Source organism: Canis lupus, chromosome 18, assembly GCF_011100685.1.
Source record: "Canis lupus familiaris isolate Mischka breed German Shepherd chromosome 18, alternate assembly UU_Cfam_GSD_1.0, whole genome shotgun sequence".
NCBI lineage: Eukaryota > Metazoa > Chordata > Mammalia > Carnivora > Canidae > Canis > Canis lupus.
In genome coordinates, this window is record NC_049239.1 from 46,877,046 (window position 1) to 46,899,093 (window position 22,048).

The 22,048-nt window shown below is 61.9% G+C and overlaps 1 protein-coding gene across 6 annotated transcripts; it reads left to right on the plus strand.

The window, feature by feature from the left end:
- Nucleotides 1–345: 345 nt before the first annotated feature.
- On the plus strand, nucleotides 346–15,151 carry TSPAN32 (tetraspanin 32). 6 transcript variants are annotated; one of them, XM_038562492.1, is made up of 9 exons: nucleotides 346–447; nucleotides 1,134–1,248; nucleotides 1,948–2,129; nucleotides 6,051–6,125; nucleotides 11,751–11,852; nucleotides 12,380–12,466; nucleotides 14,055–14,138; nucleotides 14,389–14,480; nucleotides 14,944–15,151. In XM_038562492.1, the coding sequence occupies exons 1-9, from the start codon at nucleotides 373–375 to the stop codon at nucleotides 15,092–15,094; spliced, it is 963 nt and encodes a 320-aa protein (XP_038418420.1). In that variant the 5' UTR covers nucleotides 346–372; the 3' UTR covers nucleotides 15,095–15,151. The 6 variants fall into 6 exon arrangements, with proteins under 6 accessions (XP_038418420.1, XP_038418421.1, XP_038418422.1 ...); XM_038562493.1 differs by having other exon boundaries at nucleotides 2,032–2,129; XM_038562494.1 differs by lacking the exon at nucleotides 14,055–14,138.
- The last annotated feature ends 6,897 nt before the right edge of the window (nucleotides 15,152–22,048 follow it).

Below are 22,048 nucleotides of genomic sequence, written 5' to 3' on the forward strand. Positions count from 1 at the left end.
CTTCCCTTTACTCACCACCTCCTCCCACTCCCTCCCAGGATGTGCTCTGAGGCCACATCAAGGACAAAGCCGCACCCTTGGGGGAGAGGGCTTGCACCCCAGGGGTCCTGGTGCCCCGGGGCCAGGGCTGGGGACAGCAGAGGGTGGCAGGAGCAGGCCTCACTGCCCCTCCCCTCCCCATCTTCCGCATCTTCCAGGGCGACCAGAAGCTCAGTTCTCTGGGTGTGTTGACAAATAGAGATACTGGCAGGGCACAGCCTACCTCCTGGGCAGTCAGCTGCAGTCTGAGGCCCCCACCCAGCTGGAAACCACAGTGGGCGGGGAGGGGCGGGGAGAGGAGGCGAGGAGAGGAGGGGAGAGGAGGGAGGAGAGATGGCCACCATGGGGCCCTGGAGTCGGGTCAGGATGGTCAAATGCCAGATGCTGGTCACCAGCTTCTTTGTCTTGGTAACAGGCTGGTCGGGTGGGAGAGGTGTTGGGGGAGGGGGGCCGTGTTAATGGACCTCTAGTACGGGAGTCCCCCCACACATACTCAGCCCTGCCCCTGGGACCTGCACCTGGGGCCTCCAGCAGGTGACTATTTTGGCAGGATGTCCCTGTGGGCCCCACCAGGCAGCATGGGGCCTAGACGAGGCCAGGGGGCCTTAGGTGGCTGGTGAACTGGTGTCGGAGGGGGGCGGGGAGAGGGGGCTGCTGGGTTTGGGGGGGCATTCCCCACGGTGCAGACAGGATGATGATCCAGGGTTCTGGGTCCTTGGAGAAACCACACAGTGACTGTATGTGGTAGGGGGAGGGTGGGGGATGTGTGTGCATGTGGCGGGCGGTGTGTGTCTGTGTGTATTGGGGTGTGTGTGCTGTGGGGGGGGCGTGTGTGCATGTAGTGGTATATCTGTGTAGTGGGGTGTCTGTGCGTGTGTTGGGGTATCTGTGTGTGTGGCGGGGTATCTGGGACAAGGCCTCCCGGAGACCATCCTACAGAAACACCCAGAAGTCCCAAAGCTGAGCCTGTCTCAAGCGAGACCATGAAGGTGGAGGGAGGTTGGTCGGGGGACTCAGGAGACCCAGACCTTGGTCTCTGGGGCCTCGTGTGGGTCCGGCCCTGCCCTCACACCCTGGGTCTGCCCCACCCCTAGCTGCTGGGCCTCTCTATGGCCACCTTGGCAGCCCTCACCTACTACGGGGCCCACTTTGCTGTCATCGGCCACGCATCCTCAGACAAGACCCCGTACGAGGCCATGCACCGCTGGAGTAAGTAGGGTCATGTGGCTCCTGTAGGGGAGGGGGCTTCGGGTGCAGAGGCCGTTGGGGAGGCATCCCAGGCTGGGGGTGTGGGGGCCTCCTAGGGGAGCTGGGCTGGGTTGATGGTGGGTCAGGTGGAGAGGGCCACCCTGGGGTTATCCACGGGGCAGAGCCAGGGGTCTGGGCCACAGCTCCCCCATCTACCTCCTGTCCCACTCTGAGAGCCTGGGGACAGGTGTCGGTGTCAGGTGGCATCCAGACGGCTTCAGTGTCCTAGAGGGCTTCCTCCAGAGCAAAGGGGCCTGGGCCTGGATGCCCGCCGGGGGCTAGGTCTCAGGCAAGAACACAGGGAACGGTTTACAGCCAAGGAGAGCTGCCGTGGAGGAAACTCAGCCCCGCGGGGTCAGGCTATGCTCCCAGCCCAAGGCGTCCTGCCCCTCAGGCCCCAGGGTTTGACCCTAAAGCCTGAATCCTGGGGCAGGAAGCCTGGGCCTTGGGCCTGGACGATAAGAATGAACAGCCTGCATTCGCCCGGTGGCTTCTGAGATATCCAGCTCTCCCCCCTCCAAGGCTGGCCACGGGCAGGAAGCAGAAGTGGCGGGCAGGGCCTCTGGCCTCCCTCCCTCCGCCTTCTGAGCACTGGGGGGAGAGGGAGTGGGTGACGGGTGTCACAGCCCCGCCTGAGCGGGGCTCCTGGTCTGTCTACAGCTTCCAGAGGCCCCCCCACCCCAGGTGTCCCCTCGAGTTGGACACTGATGCAGGCCAACCTTCCTCCTCTCTGTCCCCACTCAGCCTTCTACGCCGGCATCAGCCTGGCCGGGCTCCTGACAGTGGGCGCCGTGCTGGGTGCTGCAGCCACCATGAGGGAGGCGGGAGGCCTCATGGCTGGGGTGAGTTCTCCCTCCCTCCCCCCCACCCTGGGATGGGATCAAGAACGGGCAGGGCGGTGAGCCCAGAGAGCCGCCCACCCCTCCACCGTGTCCCCACAGAAAGAGGCTTGCAGGGTGAGTGCCCCCCAGGACCCCTTCTACCCCGGCCAACCAGGGCCCCTCTGCCAGGCCCTGCTTCACCCCAACATCCGCAGGGTGGGGTAAGGAGGGCAGAGCAGGCCCTCCTGGGCCTGGGGGCCATCATCAAAGGCCCGGGGAGGGTCTGGTTCTGCTACACTGGGGGCTCTGGGAATGCTTTCCATTTCCTGTCACTGAGGCCACCAGGGAAAGCAGGAAGCCCCTCCATAGACTAAATTACCTGGAGGTCTGGGCTCGAGTGGGACCCCAAGGGGGCCTGGAGCCTGCACTGCTCCTGTGTGGCTGTGGAGAGGCTCTGCCTTCCCCCCAACTTACCCCCATTCCTGCTCATCCCCTTGGGCCCGTCTTCGTCCCCCTGGCTGTCCTGTTGCTCCACCTGCCACCCCTGCCTCCCTGAGATCCATCCATCCTGCCCCCTCGGGGCACAGGCCATCCTCTCCTATGGGAACCTGGGCTCCCACCTGCACCCTGCAGCCCCCTGGCACCTGCCCGCCCTGCTTGCGGCCCCCCAGAACTCCTCGCCCAGCCTGGACCCAAGGACCTGGAGGTGGAGGTTCTGCAGAACCAGCCAAGAGGGTCCTTGGCTCCGTGCAGGACGGGAATCAAAGGCGAGCCAGACTAAGTGAACGCAGAGTGTACCAAATAGCGTGAGTGAGGGACATTGTCACAGACAAGTGTCAGTGACTCAGAAGGAACAGGCAGGGGAGTCTCTCCATCACTTGGGCTTGGGGGTTTACATTGGAAAGGGGTCCAGGGTAGGCGTCCTTCAGGAGGCCAGGGAGGGGTCTGATCAAAGGCGAGCAACAGGTGGACATTAGGAGTCATTCACAGACCCGACGGTAGGGAGCCAATGGCAGCGTCCGCCCTGGCTTATTCGACGCTAATGTCCTGGGACACGATGGGGGTTCGGTTCTTCCTAAATGTTATCAGGTGTCCGGGGGGCCCAGGGCCACAGTCAGACATCTACTAAGTTTCTCACCTCCCCCTGGGAGTGGGAGCCCAGCTTCTTGGGTCTACGAGGGGGGTCAGAGAGCGGGGTACCTGGGACCGTGCAGAGAAGCGGTAGAGAGAGGGAGCCTTTCTAAACCCGAGTCCCTGCAGCTCCCCCATCGCACTGTCTCCTTGCAGCTGCCCCCCACTCCCTTGGCCCCCTCCAGCCACGAGACCCCCACTCTCCTGCCCGCAGCCCCCACCCCACCCTGTGAGCTGGGCTCCCTGAGGGTCAGCAGGTTCCAGTCCAGCCTGTGTCAGCAAATGTTTGAGGAATGACACCTGCTTTGTAAACTTCTGCAGGAGCAGGGACACCGTCATCTCCTGAAGCTGCAGCCCTAGGTGGCTAGGCTGGGGTGGACCCAGAGGAGCAGAGCGGGAGCAGACAGGGGGCCCCCACGGGCTGGTGGGCCAGGCAGGGCAGGTGGTGCGGGAGGTCCGTCCGCGGCCAGGAGTCAGGGAGGGTGGGGAGGCCCAGTGGGAGCTGACGGGGCAGGTGGATTGTCCCCCTGGAGCGGAGCCCTAGGCTTGGGGCCTGCCAGAGGGGCGCGCAGGGCTGGCAGGCAAGGCTGTAGCAGGGCCGGCTGAGGCCTGCAGAGTCCCGCGTTGGGGCGGCGGTGTCGCCACCAGGGGACGCCGTGGTGCTGGGCCCAGGCTGTAAGCTCCAGCAGGCGGAAGGTGCTCCCATCCCCAGGCTCCCGCACCAGGCTGCCTGGCTCCCGCCTGGCTCTTCCCAGCCCAGACGCTAAAGGGAGGCGCAGCCCTGGTCTGAGGGCCTGCAGACTGCACTACAGGTCGGGGATTGGGCTGTGGGAGCCACAGGCTGCACCCAGACCCTGCCCTGGTCCCCAGCCTGATGACCCCGAGCGGCCTGCACGCCTGCATTTTCATGCGTCCATGGCGTCTGGCACGTCTGTGCGTCTGTATGTAGTGGTGTATGTGGAGGGACGAGCAAGCAGGGAGACCCTTGACGTGCTGGGGCGCCTGGCGGCCGTCCCCCCTCTTCCTGCCCCCACCTCCTCCGGCCTCGCCCCACACAGGCCTCTCCAGCAGGAAATTGCCCGGCTGCTGGAGCAGAGCTAGCAGGGGCGGCTGATTTATTTATGCATTTTATTTACAAGGAGCAAGAAAACACGGGGCTGGACCCAGCTGCACCCAGCAGCCCCCTGCCTCCCAGGCCCTGGGAAAGCGAGATGAGCCTCACCCGAGGCCCTCTCTGCAGGCCTGTGGGTGGAGGTGGGGAGATGACTGGCCCTCTCCTGAGGCATGAAATGATTTCTGGAAAATGCTGGTCCCCTGGGCTGGCTCAGGGCCTTGAGCCTGGAGGCAGTGTTGAGCGATGGTTTCCAGATGGAGAAGGAGGCCCTCAGCCAGCCAGGAGGAGGAGGAGAGGGAGGAAGAAGGAAGAGGAGGGGAGGGAGGAGGAGAAGGAGGGAGGAGGAAGGAGAGGGAGGAAGGGAGGGGAAGGGGGAGGAGGAAGGCGAGGAGGGAGAGGGAGGAGCCATGTCCTGGAGACAAGGCCCCGCAGGCGCCTGGGCAGGCAGGAGGAGCAGAAGGCAGAGCCAGAGGCCCTGTGCCCACACCAAGACTCGGGGCTGGCGGAGTGGCCCGCTCTTTCTCGGCGCCTGGCGTGACTGTTTCTTTGTCCTGGCCTGGCCCAGCCAGTGTCTGTGTGTTGGTCTGTCTCTCCATTCCGCTGGTCATCCATTCTCCTGGGTGTCACCCAGCGATGAGGCCCCTGGCTGGGGAGAACCCGGCCCCTGGTTGCCCCAGGCTGTGGACAGGCCAGGCAGGGGTGATGTGTCAGCCCAGCCAGTGACGCAGAGCATGGGGCAGCGGTGCTCTCACAAAGCCCGCGTGGTGGGGAGGAGGTGATGTAGACACATCACCCTCCGGACACCTAGGCAGCAGCCAGATGAACTGCCCAGAGCAGGACACATGGCCGGAGACCCAGGTCTGAGGGTCACCAGCAGGCCGGTGGCCGGTCAAGCTCTGGGTGGGGACGACTCCCCAGGGCAGCATATAGGTGGAGGCTCCTAGTCTGGGGTGACCCTCTGAAACTGCCAACAAAAGAGCCCTGAGCGTGTGCAGTTCTCAGGAGAGGGGTCCCTAAGATTCCGGGCTTCTGCACGCAGGAGGCTCAACAGCTCCAAACTCCTGACCAACAGAAAGAAGGGCACTGTGGGGCTGCTGGGGATGGGAAGACATTCCTCCAGAGAACTCCCATCTCCAATACTGGGGTGCAAGCCGGCAGTGAGTCAGGCGGCTGCACAGGGTTCGCCCTACCCTACCTTGGGATGCCCCATCTGCCCTGCTCCAACTAGCCAGAACCGTGGGAGTCCAGCTGAAGAGGCTGGCGCTCCACCCAGAGGCACGTTCCAGAAGGTGGAAGCAAACCAGCTGTCTCTGCTGGGAACCTGCAGAAAGCCCCCCCGGGGCCAGGGCAGCGGCAGCCCCAGAGCCACTCCGCCCACCTGGACCCTCCTAAAGTGCAGATCCTCAGGCTCAGTGCCCACCCCTAGAAGCAGCCCCAGAGGGCGAGGGGCTCCATCATCCTGGGGACTGCCTCCCTCTCTGGGGGCGGGGATGTGGCTCTGCCATTGATGTGCCCTTGGGAGCCAGAACGGGCAACAGGGGGAGACCTCCCAAAACAGGGAAGAAGGGATGGGAACAGTGTGCCCGCAGCCCAAGCTCTCTCCTGTGGACAGCAGCCTGAGGGGAGGGTCTGCTGGCCACCTGGAGGTGGCCCGCCCGCCTGGCTGTACACCATGACCCGTGGCTCCTCTGTCCCAGGGCTTCCTGTGCTTTGCCCTGGTGTTTGGTGCCCTGGTGGAGGTGGCCTTCTGGAGATTCCACAACCCCACCCAGGTGAGTGCCCGGCCCTGCCCCCCTCACACAGCAGAGTGGTACCTGAGCCCATAAAGTCACCCCTCCACAGGGGAGAGACCACTCTGGGGGGACGTCCTCTGCGTGAAGGTGGGGTGGGCTTCTTTGGGGCTGGGGCAGGAGCTTCCAGGGAAAAGGGAGCAGGTACAGGCCTCAGAGCCCCTCCCACCCCCTACAAGGCCCCCCAGCCCTGCCCCTTGCTGGGCCCAGGAGTTCAAGAGGGGAAGAAGAGCAGGGGGAGGAGGGTCCCGGCTGACCTGTGGTGTTGACTACAGGGGTCACTGTTCCAGAAACTGGCCCAGAAGGGGCTGTGCTTCCAACCAGGTCCTGCCACTGTCTGGGTCCCTTCCCCAGGAAGACAGCCACCCTTCAGTCCTGGAGTAGAGCTTCCATGTTGGTGGTGACTGGGACTGTGATGCCCATGGTCATGGTGGGGTGGACACCTCCTCAGGAGGTGGTGCCTGCCTTCCTTCATCTATCCATCCATCCATCCATTCTTCCTTCTGTCCATCCATCCTTCCATCCATCCGTCTTTCCTTCCATCCATCCATCCATCCATCCATCCATCCATCCATCCATCCATCCGTCTGTTCTTCCATCCATCCATCTGTCCTTCCATCCATCCATCCATCCATCCATCCATCCATCCATCCTTCCTTCCTTCCTTCCATTCATCCATCCTTCCTTCCACCCCACCCACCCACTGAGCTCACGTTCTCTGGGTGCTTGCTGGCTCAGCAGGACATCAATGCACTCAGTGTGAGAGGGCCCCTGTCCCATTTTGGGAGGTCGGGGGAGGCCCCAGCTCAGGGATAATGTAGTCACTAGGGCCACAGCCCCCAGAGAGCATACATGAGCAGGGCTTGAAGTCTGACCCAGGGGAGTGGGGCAGGGCCACAGCTTGGAGAACCCTGGGGGGCACTGGGGCCAGAGCAGCCAGGCCCTCCACAAATTCTGTCTGAATTCAGGGCCCCGAGATTGAGCAGAGAGGCTGCCCGGGGAATGGGACTGGCCAGTGCCTGTGTGGAGCTGGCCCCTTCAAGACCAGGGTCAAGGCCAGGATGCCTGTCTGAACAGAGGAACTGGGTACCCAAGAGGCTTAGAGAGAAGGGCCCCAGCAGGATCATGTGTAGGGGGCAGCCCCTAGCCCAGCTGCTCCCAGGCTGAGGCCTGAGGGACAAGGCCAGTCTCCAGCAGTGGACGAGATCCTGGTGGCCCTGGGCCTACATTCACCTGTGAGAGTCCAGACCCAGGCAAGACCCTCAGGGCAGCCTGAGAAGCCACGGAGCCAGCAGGTGCAGCCATAGAAGGAGAGGAGGACCTGTCTGCCCTGGCTTTCTGTGATCCCCAGCAATGCATCCTCTCGCTGGGCCTCAGTTTCTCCATGTCCTCCACAAGGACCAGCCCAGGAAAACCAAGGCCAGTCTGCCTGAAATGTACTCAGTTTCTGGCAAAACACTGTGCAAGCAGCAAGTGACAGGCCTGATATCCTGCCCATGTGTCTCAGGCCTCAGTGGCCCCTGGCCTCTCTGTCACCCCCGCCATCCCCCTCCTCTCCCACCCATGATGGTCATGCAGGGGGCAGAGACTCGCAATGGGCAGGTGGGTCAGGACACTGGGCCAGGACACTGGGCCTGCTTTGTACCATGTACTTTCAGCTGTGTGATACCCTCTCCGGTCCTGACTTCCCTGCCCTCAGAAATGGGCCTCGTTTCCCCCTCTCTATGCTCCTTGGATCCATGAGGCTGAGTCACCAGGCTGAGCCTCGTGGTCCTGCAGGGAGGTGCTCAGGCCAGGGGGCACACAGCCAGGTTTCCCTGGCATAACGGGGGCAGGAGAGTCCAGGAGGATCCAGCCCACCACCCAGGGCACATTGCCCTGAGTCAATGCCTCTTCCTCTTCCCTGCCCAGGATTTCCCCACACTGCCCACAATGCCCCTAGCATCATCTGGGGTCGTGCCCCCGTGACCAAGTAGGAAAAACTACATTTCCTCTGGCTGTAAGACTCTTGGAGGGCCTTGGTGCCCCCACAAGGTGACCTCGGCCCCTGGTGGGGTTGGCCAGCAGGCTTGCCCCAGGAGAGCCAGGTGGGCTAGCAATTCCCATCCACCAATCTGGCCCATTCTGGGTCTGGATCCCAGTGTGGGTGGTCCCAGTCAGGCCAGCAACCAGGGTGCCCTGGGGCCCCAGGCAGGTCTCCTGAGGATGGATACATCAGTCCTCTCTGCTCTGACACAGAGCCCCAAATCCTGGGTTCAGTAGGGGAGGGGCCATGCAGGGGCCACAGGCCATAGGCCAGCTGGGGATCCTACTCTGAGAAGGGGAGGGGGTGGAAGCAGACAGCTCCCAGCGGGGCCTCTTCTCCATCCCATCTTCAGCCACCAGCCCCTACAATATCATCTGATCTGGCTCTCAGGCCTCAGTTTTTGGCTTTGCCTGACCCCACCTGGGCGCTGGGGCCTCCTCCCATGCCCGAGGCCTGGTGGGCCCCATCCACCTCCCAGTACAATCTGCACGTGTGTCCAGGCCCATGGGGGCACACAGGTGGCCTGGGCAATGGACCCTGGCTTCACTCTCTAGGGTCAACCTCTCTATCTGGTCCCTTCGGGCAACCAGCTGCCTTCCCAGGCCTCAGCCTCCACCCGTGTGGAAGGGGCAGGGAGACCGAGACCAATGCGGGGCTGCCACACAGCAGGAACAGGGCTGGTGTAGGGCTTGGTGGGACTATTACAGAGGTGTCTGGGCTGGCATGGGGGGGTGCCTTCCATCCTGGGTCTCCCCCGGGGATCCGAGCAGGCCCTTCAGCCGAGGATGCTCCCAGCCCACATAGGTCCTTGCCCCAGGCTCTTTTGTCCTCCAAGGTCCTGCTGGCAGCCCAGTGACCAGAGACAGCCAAAAGGCCAGCCTGCTCACCAGAGGTGTGGGCGGGCCCCCTCACCCCCACCGTCCCCCTGCATCTCTTTGGACAACCCCCCACTAAGATATCCTGAAATACCGGGTCCAGATAGCAGCCCAGGGCAGCCCCACAGATGGGAAGCCAGAGATGCAATCAGAAGGGACCCACCACGTGGTTCTGTGGCCTCAAACCAGGCTGCAGTCCCTGGGGGGGCTGTGAGGGGGTGCATCCACCACTCGCAGGGTTTTCCAGTGGCCACTCTGCTGGGGCACACAGAGCCCAGAACTGGTGAGGGCCAGCATGCAGGGCCATGTGGTGAACACAGAACCCAAGGGGGCCACAGCTCCCCTGCCCCCTGACGCACCTGCACCAAGCAGTGAACTGCACCTGCACCAAGCCTGGTCTGAGTCCTAATTCATGCAAAGATTAAGTACAGCAGTGCAAGGACAAGTGTTCTTGGTGGCTCCCTGAGGTCAGTCTCTCCTCCCTGACCATCCCACCCCTGTGCAGGCTCAGGCCAGAGCTGACCCTTGAGCCCACAGGCCTGTCTGCAGACCACTTGCAGGTCACCACAGGCCACCTGGGGGCCGTCCACACTTGCTGGAGTGTCCCCAGCCCCGGCAGCCTCAGTAGGCAATGGCAATCAGGCAGGGCACAGAGACTCACAAAGCCCAGAGTGATGGAGGGGTGCACCATGGGGAGCTGCAGGTATCTGAGACGTGCTGTCTGAGGGGCAAGCAGTCAGCAGCCCCAAGATCCTCTCTACCCTTGATGCCCCACATCCATCCTGGGAGGCACCTCTGAAGTCCTGGAAGCTGGGCTTAAGGAGGGAGGACCAAAGAGCTGGTGGGGCCTGGTGGCCTCCAAGACCCTGAGGCCCACCCCAGCTTTCTCCTGGAGAAACACGGCCTAGACTCCTAGAGCACCCCCAAACCCAGTAATGGGAGACAGAGGCTCAGGCCTGTGGAAAAAGTCCAGCCTGTGCCCACTCCCAGGCCTGGGGGTCTTGGGCAAGGGATATGGCTTTGCAGGATCTGCTTCTTGGCCTGAAGCAGGGGTTTGCGATCCCTGCTTCTGGAGTGATGGGGACAGACCCAGGTCCACACACGTCCTTATGCCAATGTTATGATAGTGAGAGCTGGCCACAGGGCACCTGGCTACTCCCTGGGCCCTAGTGGGGGAGACGGAACTGGGAGGGTGGTCTGAGCTGGCCTCTTTGTCTCAGCCACTTGTCCGCTGATCCCAGGCCCCCTCTGCTAGGCCCCCAGCCTCACTGGGACCCCTCCCACGAAGACACAGAGGGCTCCTGGTCTCAGCTTCATTTTAAACTTGAGGAAACAGGACAGCCGCAGTGGCCCAGCAGTTTAGCGCCACCTTCGGCCCGGGGTGTGATCCTGGAGACCCAGGATCCAGTCCTGTGTCGGGCTCCCTGCACAAAGCTTGCTTCTCCCTATGCCTGTGTCTCTGCCTCTCTCTCTCTCTCTCTCTTTCTCTCTGTCTCTCATGAATAAATAAAATAAAATCTTAACAAAAATAATAAACTTGAGGAAACAGGCAGAGAGAGGGCCACTAGCCAGGCCACTGCAGCAGCAGTGGCCAGCTCTAAGGCCTGTCCTCCAGCCCAGGACGTGCCTGCCTCCCAGCAGGGTGGCTGGAAACCAGCTGACCCAGTTTGGGATGACTTGCAGTGCAATGTCTCAATGGGAGGGCCAGTTAGTGCCAGAAGTGGGGGCGGGGTGGGGATGAAAGCCCCTCTGGTTCCTGCTGAGGCCTGGGGGCTGTGGACACAGCCTTGCCAGAGTAGGCACAGGCATCTGTTTACCCCCAGCTCTCGAGGGTGGCCCTGAGCTGCCATCACTGTGTCCCAGCCATAAAGCATGGCACAGCACAGGGTGGGAAAAATGGCAAGGGAGGGCTCAGGGTTTCTGAGAAGGGACAGGAGGCATCAGAAGGCTGGGGGCTCAGAGAAGCCTGGCCTGTGCCAGGAGACTGTTGACTCCAGAGCAGTCAGGGAAGCCTTCCTGCAGGAGGTGAGATTCCAGTTTGTCTTTGGAGGACTAACTTGGCAAGTGTTGGCATTTGGGAGGAAGCGGCATGAGCAAGGGCAGGAGAAGGTACTTAGGAGGGTGGAGTCAAAGAGGTCTGAGTGATGTTGGGATGTGAAGTGAAGGCAGCCCCCAGCCAGGCCCCTAGCAACACCTTCCTTCCCCATTATCCGCCTCATCTGCCCAGAGCTGGCCCTGGATGCCCACGGCTCCTTTGGTCAAGGGTCTTACCTGGAGCCCAGCCACCTGGGGCTTTTTGACACCCACCAGGTGGTTCTGGGGAGCTGAGCTCCTGGTGGGAAGCTCCCCCACCCCTGCCTTCTCTGCCCAGGCCCGATCAACAGCTGTAGGGTGGACACTTCCCTCGGCCAGGCCCTCCTTGCTCCAGAAGACCAGAGCTGGAGGTGCGCGGTGGGGCTGGGGCTCTGGCATATTGTGTGGGAACCCTGCCCCAGCCCTGTGGCAGCAGTGGCCAGGCCTGTTGGGAGAGGTCCCCACAGCTGAGGTCCGGGAGCTGCGGTGACCAGCCTCCCAGGAGATCTGGGCTCTGCCCTCGGGGAGCCCTGCCTTGTGGGAGGAGGAGGACCTGGGCCGGGCTCTACATTTCTGGGAGCTGTATCCGGAAGGAATGGGCTTCTGGTGAAGAGATCCCCGATTTCCGCGCAGGTGGAGGATGCTGTTTTGGACACTTACGACCTGGTGTATGACCAGGCGGTGAAGAACGTGTCTGGCACCCCACAGCAGCAGCTGGTGGCCATTCAGGACACGGTGAGCATGTGGGTGTCAGCCTCCGCTCAGAGTCCACTAGCCTCGCAGGCCACCAACGCCCTCTGGGGTGAGGAGGGATGTACACAACCTCTCATCCTCTCTCTCTGACCATGGCAGGGCTGGCCACCTGACCTGGGGGCCCCAAAGCAAAATGAAAAGGTTTCTTGCCCCCAAATGATCAGGAACTTCCAGTTGGTGACAGCACAGCATTAAGCAGGGCCCCAGTGGCCACAGGGTCGCAGCCCTGGTGGCTGGCCCTGGCAGATGTGCCGTCCACTGGGCTGGGGGGTGTGCAGTGGAGGGATGGGACGAATTTGCAGGGAATGACGGTCCCAGCCCTGTGTGTATGGAGATGCCATGGGGGTAGGGTGGCCGGACTGCCCCGTGCCTGGCGCCCCCGCAGACACAGCACATGGCCCTGGCCTGTGGGGATGGCCCTGCTGGACCCCCACCGCCACCCTGTGGCCCCTCATGCTGTTCTTGCATCTGCCCCACATTGAACACCCGTCCCTCCCTATGTCCTGCAGTTCCTGTGCTGTGGCAAGAACTCTCCTTTCAGCCTCCTGGGGGACCTGGAGGTCAGCCTGTGTCAGGGAGAGGAGGCAGCCAGACAGGTGAGGCCTGGTAGCCGTGCACTCCGTCCCTGGGCCTCCCCGCCCCAGACCCAGGCCACCCGCACTCTGTAGGGCTCCTGGAGGCGGTAGTGAGGACTGGACTGGACCCCCAGCTCCTTCACCCCCTCACACGGCTCCAGTCTGGGCTCCCCTAGGCCAGGCCTGCTCTTGGAAGCCTCCAGAAGCACAGGGGGCGGGGAAAGACAGACACTGGTCTGGAGGGCACTCCTCCAGAAGGAGCCGGAAGGGCATTCCATGGAGGGGACAGGGAGTGGCAGTGGCAGGCAGGGGCAGGGAAGTCCCTTCTTCCCCATGGCCCAGAGAGGGGCCTGGCACCTCCTCCAGCTCCCCCCACCCCTGCCTCTGCCCGCCCTCCAGCTCCCCTCCCCCGCAGTCCAGGAAACAAACCCACCCCTATCTCTGGGAGAGAGGCTCCTGGCTGCCCTCCAACAACCAGACAGGACTATGCAAATGGCTTCTGGCCCAGCAAGGGAGGGAGCCGAGCTGCGCCACTGACCCTAGAAGGGCGGTGTGCAGGGGAGGGGCGGGTGTAGAGGAGGGCCTAGCATGCCTGGGAGGGGGCTGAGTGTTCATGCCTCCCAGGGAGAGGCTTCAGGTGCCCATCTGCAAAGTGGGGCAAGGGGTGGCTCTGTGATCCTGTGAATGGCAGGGTCCCCACCGTAAAGGCCACGGAGGGTGGGCGTGGGCCCTGGAGCCACCCTTGGCGGGGGGTGGGGAGAGGTGGAGATGGAGTCCTGTGGGGTGGTCAGGCCCCTGGCTGCCTACCGAGAGGAAGTGTGCCCACTCGGGGAGGAGGGGCCGGTTAGGAGCCATGATCACACAGGGCACCCAGGCGGGCTGCAGGGCTGGGGCCCGAGGCCCCTGGGACCATTTCCGGTGGCCCCCAGAGGCCAGATGTCCCGACCTCCAGGCCAGCTAGTCAGTCCTGTGGCCCAGGTGTGAGCTGGGGCAGGACTCCAGCCGGGGCAGAGGCCCAGGTGGCAGCGAGGAGGCTGGAGGGCCCAGACCCTGTCCAGTAATGTGTGGACAGATGGACGCATGAACAGACACCACGCTAGCCCCCTCCCGCTCTGCTCTCGGATGTCCTGCTGTGCTTCCTTCTCCCAGCCTGCCCCAAATCCTAACGTTTTCCCCCAAGCCAAATGCCACCATCCAAGTGGTCCTGAGATGTGCTGGTCACCTCCCTCTGACCGGAGAGAGACCCTCTGTGGGTGCCATGCCCTGGGGACGCGCTGAAAGTCGGGGCTGGGGCAAGAGGCTAGGATGGCCCAGGACCCCAGGCCCACCCAGCAGCTCTGCCTCTGCCCCCTGCTCACAGGCCCTGGGCCGGCTCCCTGGCTGACGTCCCCTAGTTTTGGCCTGTCTGTAGTGCCTTCCCCCAGAACTCTGGAGTGGTGGGTGGTCCACCCCAGCCCCCACCGACTTCCCATCACCCTAGCCTTTGGCCTAGGTGGGCACAGCAGGCCGTGCCTTGATGGAGCCCTGTCACCCTGGGCAGGGAAGGGCAGGGAGGGGCAGGGAGGGGCAGCTGAGTGGGCGCTGTGCAAGCTGCCCTTCCTCTACTCAGGACTGCCTGGTGGGGATCAGGAGCTTCCTGAGGATGTACGGAAACATCGCCTCCATCCTGACCGGCATCGGCCTCGCCGCCATGGTACTCTCGCCCTCCCTCAGCCCCCTTCCCACCTCCTGCCCCTCCACCTGCCGGTCCCCCACCACAGTGGAGGGCAGTATCTGCTCTGGGAGGCTGCTGACCCCAGGGAGACAGTCTGCGGGTGACAGCACCTGCCTCACTGCCTTCCCTGGACAACAGGAGCCCTGCAGAGGCCAGGGCCTGACGAGGCAGGCAGGGCGCCCCTCCCGGGAGCCAATGGTGCTGACGCAGACGCCTCCGCCATCCGCAGGTGTACGCGATGCTGCTCAGCTCCTTTCTCTGGTTCGCCATCCGCTCTGGCTGCAGCTTGGATCGCAAGGGCAAGTACACGCTGAGCCGGAGGTAGGCCCCCCGCCTGCCCACACCCCACCTCATCCCCCCAGGGGCAGAGGCCGGCAGCAGGTGGAGGGGGCTGGGTGCTCAGGCTGGCTCCCTGGCCCGAGAGCACTGGCTCTGCCCACCTCTGGGATGCCCTTGCTCACCCCCAGCCGGCTGGGGCCCCTGGGCCTGGAGCCCAGGGTGATTCTCTAGGGTAGGTGCTTCAGGGGTCGCTGGCCACATGGAGGGAGGGGGGCAGCCAGGGAGATGCCAGACCAGTATGCACTCTTACAGTCCACGGAGAACCCCATCTTGTCGCCCCACCCCCCACCAACACCTGACCTCTCAAGTGCTCCCCATGTGCAAGGACCAGGGGGATCCCAGACCCAGACCCCCAGGCCCTCTGCCCTGCCCTCCAGGGCCCCTTTCTGCTCAGGCATCCTACCTGGCTGCAGTGCACAGCCTCATGGTCCCCTCTGCTTCCCAGAGCCCCCGACTGCCAGCCCCAGGAGCCCAGCTTCTTCCGACACTCCCCGGGGTGGCCTGTGCTCCAGCATCCCACTGAAGTGGATGTTCCCCACGGCCACCTGGGTGCAAGCAGCCCGTCGGGTGGCCCTCAGCTGCTCCAGGACAGCTGACACCGTTTGAACCACCTGTCCCGCCACCTGTGTGCCCAAACATGAGTCTTCCACGGAGGATGTGGGGTGTTTTGTGCCACATGGTAGAGAGACGGGGGAGGAGGAGGAGGCTGGCCCACATCAGCAGGCTTCATCTCATCAGACAAAAGGATTATGGGTCACTCACAGACTCTGTGGGATCAGGCTGGGAAGTGGTCAGAGAAGCCACAGGGCAGGCTTGATGGGACACTGTGCTTAGTCTCACGAGGCCAGAGCCCAGGGGCGCGTGGGGCTGGGCTCCCCACTCACTGCAGGCTCCGCGTTGGCAGAGCACAGGTGCAGTGTAGGAGAGACGGCCCCCCTCCTTGCCAGCCGTCAGCGGGGCCTGCCCTCTACTCCCTGAGACCATGTCCTTCTCACGAGAGGCCTTCCAACTTCCCCCACCCTGGCGGCAGCAGAGCGCTCTGCATCATGGGTCCCTGTGGCTGCGTGAGGTTACCCCCCCCCCCCCGCAACCTCCTCGCCTCAGGCACAAACCTCACATTTCCAGGGACACTGTGTCTGCAGGTGCCAGGACTTGAGGCAGGACATTTGGTGTGAGTGCAGGAGGGCGCTATACAAGTTCCAGGAGCCAGGCCGCCCCCTGGGACACCCAAACCACCTCTCCAATAAGTTCTCTAACCATCCCCGAGGGTGTACCCCCAGCACCTAGCAAGACCAACAAAGGGGGTTGGTCCTCCAAAACAGAAGGACCGTTCTGTGATAGGCAGCTGCAAAAGTGACACCGTGACAAATACCCACCTCAGTAGCCCCCTTGTGTCTCCAGTGCCGCACCTGCATGTGCACACACACACGCACTCTCGCCTAATGTAGTGCCAGCGGCGCTCCTCCAGCTGAAGACCTTGTCCCCAGACCAGGACACCCCAGAGTCTCACCGGTCCTGCCTTCGGGGACAGAGGGTCTCTGGCCATGTGCACTGCCCCTCTGGTCCCGTGCTGGTCAGCCTGCCTCCTACAGCTCTCAAAGTATATTTTAAAGATAACAACTAGCCATGCCCATGTCCTCTGCACAGCAATGGTGGGGTGAGAGGAAAGAGGAGGGGATTTAATTAAATCCTGTAAACCAGGGACTCAGTGGGGTGGGAATGTCTAGATGGTCATTAAGAAATGGGATGATAGGGATCCCTGGGTGGCTCAGCGGTTTAGCGCCTGCCTTTGGCCCAGGGCCTGATCCTGGAGACCTGGAATCGAGTCCCATGTCTGGCTCCCGGCATGGAGCCTGCTTCCCCCTCTGCCTCTCTCTCTCTCTCTCTCTCTCTCTCTCTCATGAATAAATAAATAAGATCTTTAAAAAAAAAAAGAAAGAAGAAAAAGAAATGGGATGATAGGGCAGCTCTGGTGGCCCAGTGGTTTAGCACCGCCTTCGGCCCAGGATGTGATTCTAGAGACCCGGGATCAAGTCTCACATCGGGCTCCCCACAGGGAGCCTGCTTCTCCCTCTGCCTGTGTCTCTGCCTCTCTCTCTCTGTTACTCTCATGAAAAAATAAATAAAATCTTTAAAAAAAAAAAAAAGTAGTGGGATGATAAACAGACGGTAGTGGGAGAAGATGCCCAATACAGCACCATCGAGGCTGGGCAGGGCCCAAGGGACTGGACGCCCTGCTGCTGACCCACCGATGCCAGCTTGAAGGATCATGGGAGCTGAGGGAAAGCAGACCTGGGAGTGCCCGGGGGCGATAATTAGACACTGGATCATGATAAAGATTGACTGGGTGCCTGGGTGGCTCAGTTGGTGAAGGGTCTGCCTTCAGCTCAGGTCGTGATCCTAGGGTCCTGGGATCAAGTCCAGCATTGGGCTCCCTGCTCAGCAGAAAATCTGCTTCTCCCTCTCCCTCTGCTCCTCCTCCCTGCACCTGCTCATGTGCTCTCTCTCTCCTGTGCTCTCTCTTTCTTTCTCTGGCTCACACTCTCTCAAATAAGTAAATAAAAATATTTTTTAAAAATGTTAAGACTGATGGAGGGCCAGACTGATGGATCCCTGGGCCCTCCCTCCCTGGGGTGGAGAATAGAAGTTCCCAGGCTCCTAGACACAGGAACCCCATGCACCGTGGCAGGAAAACCCACGGTATAGCCCTGATGTGGTCTCCAGACCTGGAGATGGCCACGTGCATGGGCTGGCCGGGTCCCAAGAGCTGAAGCCTGTGAGCAGGCCTCCCGCCAGTGTCTCCTCTTCTCTTAGACTGCAATCTGGGGTCTGGGGATGGATGTGGTGTCTGCCTGGTGGTGTCCCCCACCTGGCGCCGTCAAACAGCAGGCACACAGCCCTGTCCCTCGAGCAGCATCCATGGGACGTGCTCCAAGGGAACCTGCCCAGTGCCTGAGGCCATGTGATGTAAGAGCCAGACACTTTCTGTGGCCACAGCCCCATGTGGCTCCTCGGCTGGAGTGTGGTCACCCCCCATCGATGGCCACTAGGACATGGAGCAGGAGAAGCTCCATTTGAGGGGCATTATTACCTTCGTATTGGATGCTAACTGAAGCCGCCCCAGCGACCCAGGGTCTCGGGTGAGGCTAGAGAAGAGCTCTAACGGAGCCGACAGGGGTGGCGGTGGCTCTTACAGTACCATGCTACCTGGGGGGGTGCCAGGAGGTGGTGCGGTCAGGGAGCCCCCAACACACACACGCCCAGTGCAGGCTCCAGAACTGTGGGAGGAGGCCCAGACTCTACTATCCCTCAGACAGTGCCCTGCGAACAGATCTCGCCCACTGATAAAGAGCCGCTGGGGCCCAGGTGAACAGACCAGGTTCTGTGCTGAGGCCCAGGTGCCATCAGAGGAGGAAGCAGACCAGTTCCACCGCCCCCCTGCACGCCACTTTCCCGCCACAAGGGAAGGATTGAGCAGTTGGGAGAAGCCCCGAGTCTGGTTTCTGCTGACTCGTGGGCCATGGCTGGCAGCCGGGCCATGTGGTCAGGTGGGCGGGTGATGGAAACCGAGCCTGTGGGAATGACCGAGGGAAGTGCACCAGGGTGCCTGAGAAGGACGTGTCGAAGCCCGTCGGGAGGATTCCGTCCGGGTTTGGAGGATGACGCATCCACAGCAGATATCCCGGAGTGCTCCCTGGAGGTGGAGTGGCTGCGGGGGCAGGGGGCCATGCAGACATGGGCCAAGCCTACACACATTCCTGGAGCACCCTCTGAGACACCAGGTGCCAAGAAGGGCTGTTCTGTCTGCCACAGAGGGAGACAGGGTGCAGCGGGGTGGGCAGTGGAGGCCCTGCTGGGTGGCCCCAAGCACGGCTGGCCAGGGACGCTGATGCTACATTTGAGGTCCCGGGGCTGCGGATGTGTCCCGGCCAGAAGGGACACTGGCTCTGGGCCGGGCTTTGCTGACAGGCAGTGGACGAAAGTGCTCTGGGTTTTCCTGGAGCAGGACACAGGGCTCCCGAACTGAGTGCAGACCTTCATTTCTTCAGACCATGGGGCTCACTTCATAGCCCCTGGCATCTGACAGCAGGCAGACGGGCAGGCAGGTGGAGAGCTCTCCCCTCAGGCCATCGGGCAGCGAAAGCGGTGGTCGTGGGCAGCACGAAGGCCTTCACGCATGTGTGCTCACACGCAGTGTGGCTGGGGCTAACGGAGAGGCCCCTGTCCTGGGAACAGACCGTGTTTCCCGTGGGTCTAGAGAAGAGGTGCTGGGGGGCACGTGGGCGTGATGACTGTGCTCTTCTGTTGCTACCCAGATCTACCCGGTCATCAGACCAGGGCTGCAGCCACTGGGGCCAGGGCGGAGCGCTCCCCGAGCCAGAAACGGTAGCGAGGTTTTTGAAACCAGTGTCACCCTTCCCGGAGCCTCACCCCACCTGGCAAAGCAAGGGTCTCAGTGAAAACAGCTCTGTGGCGCAGGGATCAGGATGAGGATGGACGGAGGGGAGGCACTGCCCACACAGGGCGGCTGGGCGGCCGGGCCTCAGGGCCCTTCCAAGGATACAGAGAGAAGCAACAGGAGTGGCTGACGGTCCGGAACCAACGATGACCACGTAACAGGGAGGTTCAACATTGCATCAAGAAGGTGGGAGGCCATGCTGCCTCTTAGCGCCACGATAGTAGGAGGCCCCAAGGAAAGCCCGTGGATGGCCAGGGGTGCCCCTGCCGTGGGAGCCCACAGACCTGGGCCGCCGGCCCTGGAGACACCCTCACAGGGTATGACACCTGGATGGGCCGATTCTACTACTGTGCCACCCATTGTGAGCTTTGTGATCATTTTCCTACAAGGATCTGGTCAAGAACCAGGGGTTGGCCAGCGATGTACGTCATTAAAAATGAATATTTGGTTTTATTTTATTTTTTCAAAGATTTTATTTATTCATGAGAGGCACAGAGAGAGGCAGAGACACAGGCAGAGGGAGAAGCAGGCTCCCTGTGGGGAGCCCGATGCAGGACTCAATCCCAGGATCCTAGGATCTTGCCCTGAGCCAAAGGTAAACCCTCAACCACTGAGCCACCCAAGCAATATTTGGTTTCAGTTCCAGTTCTGGGCACACAGTTCCTATAACCCTTGATGTCTCTGAAGCAGTGAGAGTGTCTTGTGTGTCTCCATGGGGTAACTGGTGGCTTCAGGACAGGGGTTAGTCTCCGGAGAGGTCAGGTATGCATAGAGCCCTGGGGCATAGAGCCCTGGGGAGCGAGGAGGACAGGAGACTGAGTGACGCCCCAGTGGCCAGGCCCATAATCACCCTGCCCAACCAGGGGATCCGCCATGTAGGCCTCAAGCCATGGTCTGGCTGGTGAACCCATGCAGGTGCCAGAAGAGGGCATCCAGAGAGTGCGTGGACGCCCTGTGTTCCTTCCCTGGCACCTTGCCGCCCGCCGGCCTTCCAGAGGGGCTGCCCCTGACTTGCATCCTTTATAATAAACAGGCCATAGCAAGTGAACCCCTTTCCTGAGTTCTGTGTGCTGTTCTGGGAAATTGTGGAACCTGACAGGGATCACGGGAACCCCTAATGTCCAGAAGCACAGCCTGGACTTGCAATCGGTGCCCGAAGTGGGAGCCACCCTGTGGGCCTGAGCCGCTCACCTGTGGGGTCTGACGCCCATCCTTGGCCAGGTGAGTCAGAATCTCAGAATCGGCTTACGGGCCCTTGGCTGGTGTCCAGAGACTCAGATTCAGTCGTCAGTGTTGGAAAGCAGGCTGGAGGGGCCACTGTAATGAAGCTGCCAGGCCGTCCACACACCCTCGTGCAGCCTCGGATGGATAAGAACCTGCCCACCCGCTGGAAGAGTCCTATGCCCGCTTCACCTCCTGCCCAACCTGCAGGCCTGATCCCTCTTACTTCCTAACATTTCTTGTTGCTTTTGTTTCTTATGATCCAATTGGCCAGACTGTTGGTTTTATTTGCCTTTTCAGGGAAGCTCCTGGCTGGGGGCCCTCTCCACCGCACCCCTCCCGCCACCACTTCGCTGGCTTCTGCTCTCGACTGTCTCCCTTGGTGGCTTCTGCCGAGCATCTTCCAGCTCCTGCAGCTGGCAGGCAGCTCAGCTCCTGGACCTTGGTCCCAGGTGAACCCCAAGACCCACACTCCCTGGTGCCAATTTGCTGCAGCCCGCAAGGTCTGAACGCAGCTTTTTCAGTATCATCTGCCTCTAGGTATTTTCAAATTTCCATTGTGATTTCTTCTTGGGGCTTTAGTTGTTTGGAGTGAATGTTTTAAATTATCTGGCTCTTACGTGTGGCCCGTGGGAACCCGTGTCCTCCGGCTCATGGCGGGCATCGGGGGGTTGGGCTCCAGGTGGAGGACGGCCCAGGCCAGGCCCCACGTCCGCCATCCGCTGAACACCCCGGCCAGCCTGGCCCAGCTGTCCATGGGCCGCAGCCTGCCTGGACCACGTGACAACAAGCTCCCCCTCCCTCCTGTGGTCAGCTGGGGACTCTCACCCCACTGCAGGCTTTGACTCACTCCTGAGCACCAGAGATAGGCCCTGGTGCCATGAGAAGCATCCCACGCCCCTGGCCACGGCCCTGCCACCCATTCCCTTATCTGGTCCCTTCTACTACCCTACCAGTGCCCCGGCCTGGGAGGTCACAGGCTTCCCAGGTCTTCCTTGTGGCTCTTCCTAGAACGGCCCCTCTGGACTCCACAGCAAGCTTGCAAATTCTCCAGAAGCTGCAGCTGGATCTCACTCAGAGTTTCTGCTCAGCATCTGCCCCCCAGGAGCCGTCAGGTGGCAGGCAGCAGCCCCCCACCCCAGCGCTAGGTCACTTTCAGGCCATAAGGATCCAAACTCAAAAAATGCCAAAGGAGTAGCTGAGAGACTGAGCAGCTGGGCGGCAGCCAAAGACCAGTTACCGGGCTGATTGGAAACAGAGCCCCGAGATCTGCCAGCTGCCACCTCTGTGCTGGTCTCAGCCCTGGGGCTGCAGCTCCTGCAAGGCCACTGCTGAGGACCTCTGGGCACCTCAGGGCTGCCCAGGGTCGGGGTGTCAGGGTCTCCGGGCTCTGGAAGGGGGGCCTCGCCTTCCCCACCTGGCAAGCTTTCCCAGGTCCCATCCCTGCGGCCCAGCCTGGGGGGCCCTTCACAGTCCCTGCAAGGGTGGGTCCTCAGAGCCCTCCCTGGAAAGGGCCCCACAGTCCCAGAGGTGTGCCCTCACCTTGCACACAAGCTACAGCCCAGAGCACCAGTACTAGAGGCCACAGGCAGACCCTTGCTCTGTCTACCCAGCTGGGCTCTTATCTGTCCACCAGACAAAAAAGCACTAAGCTTGGCCCAAGGCAGTGGCAGCAGCCAGTGAGGGAGGGAGGCCACCAGTGGGCAAGGGCTGGGCAGTGTGGCCAGCCAGGGATGGGAAGTCAGGGGTGGTGGGAGCCACCCTGGGGGCCGGGGTCCTGGCCCGGCTAGTGGGCCAGCTGCTCAGCCTGGCTGTTGTTTAACCGAATGTGTTGGCTGTTGTTTTCTAAATCAAGATTTCCAAAAACTTA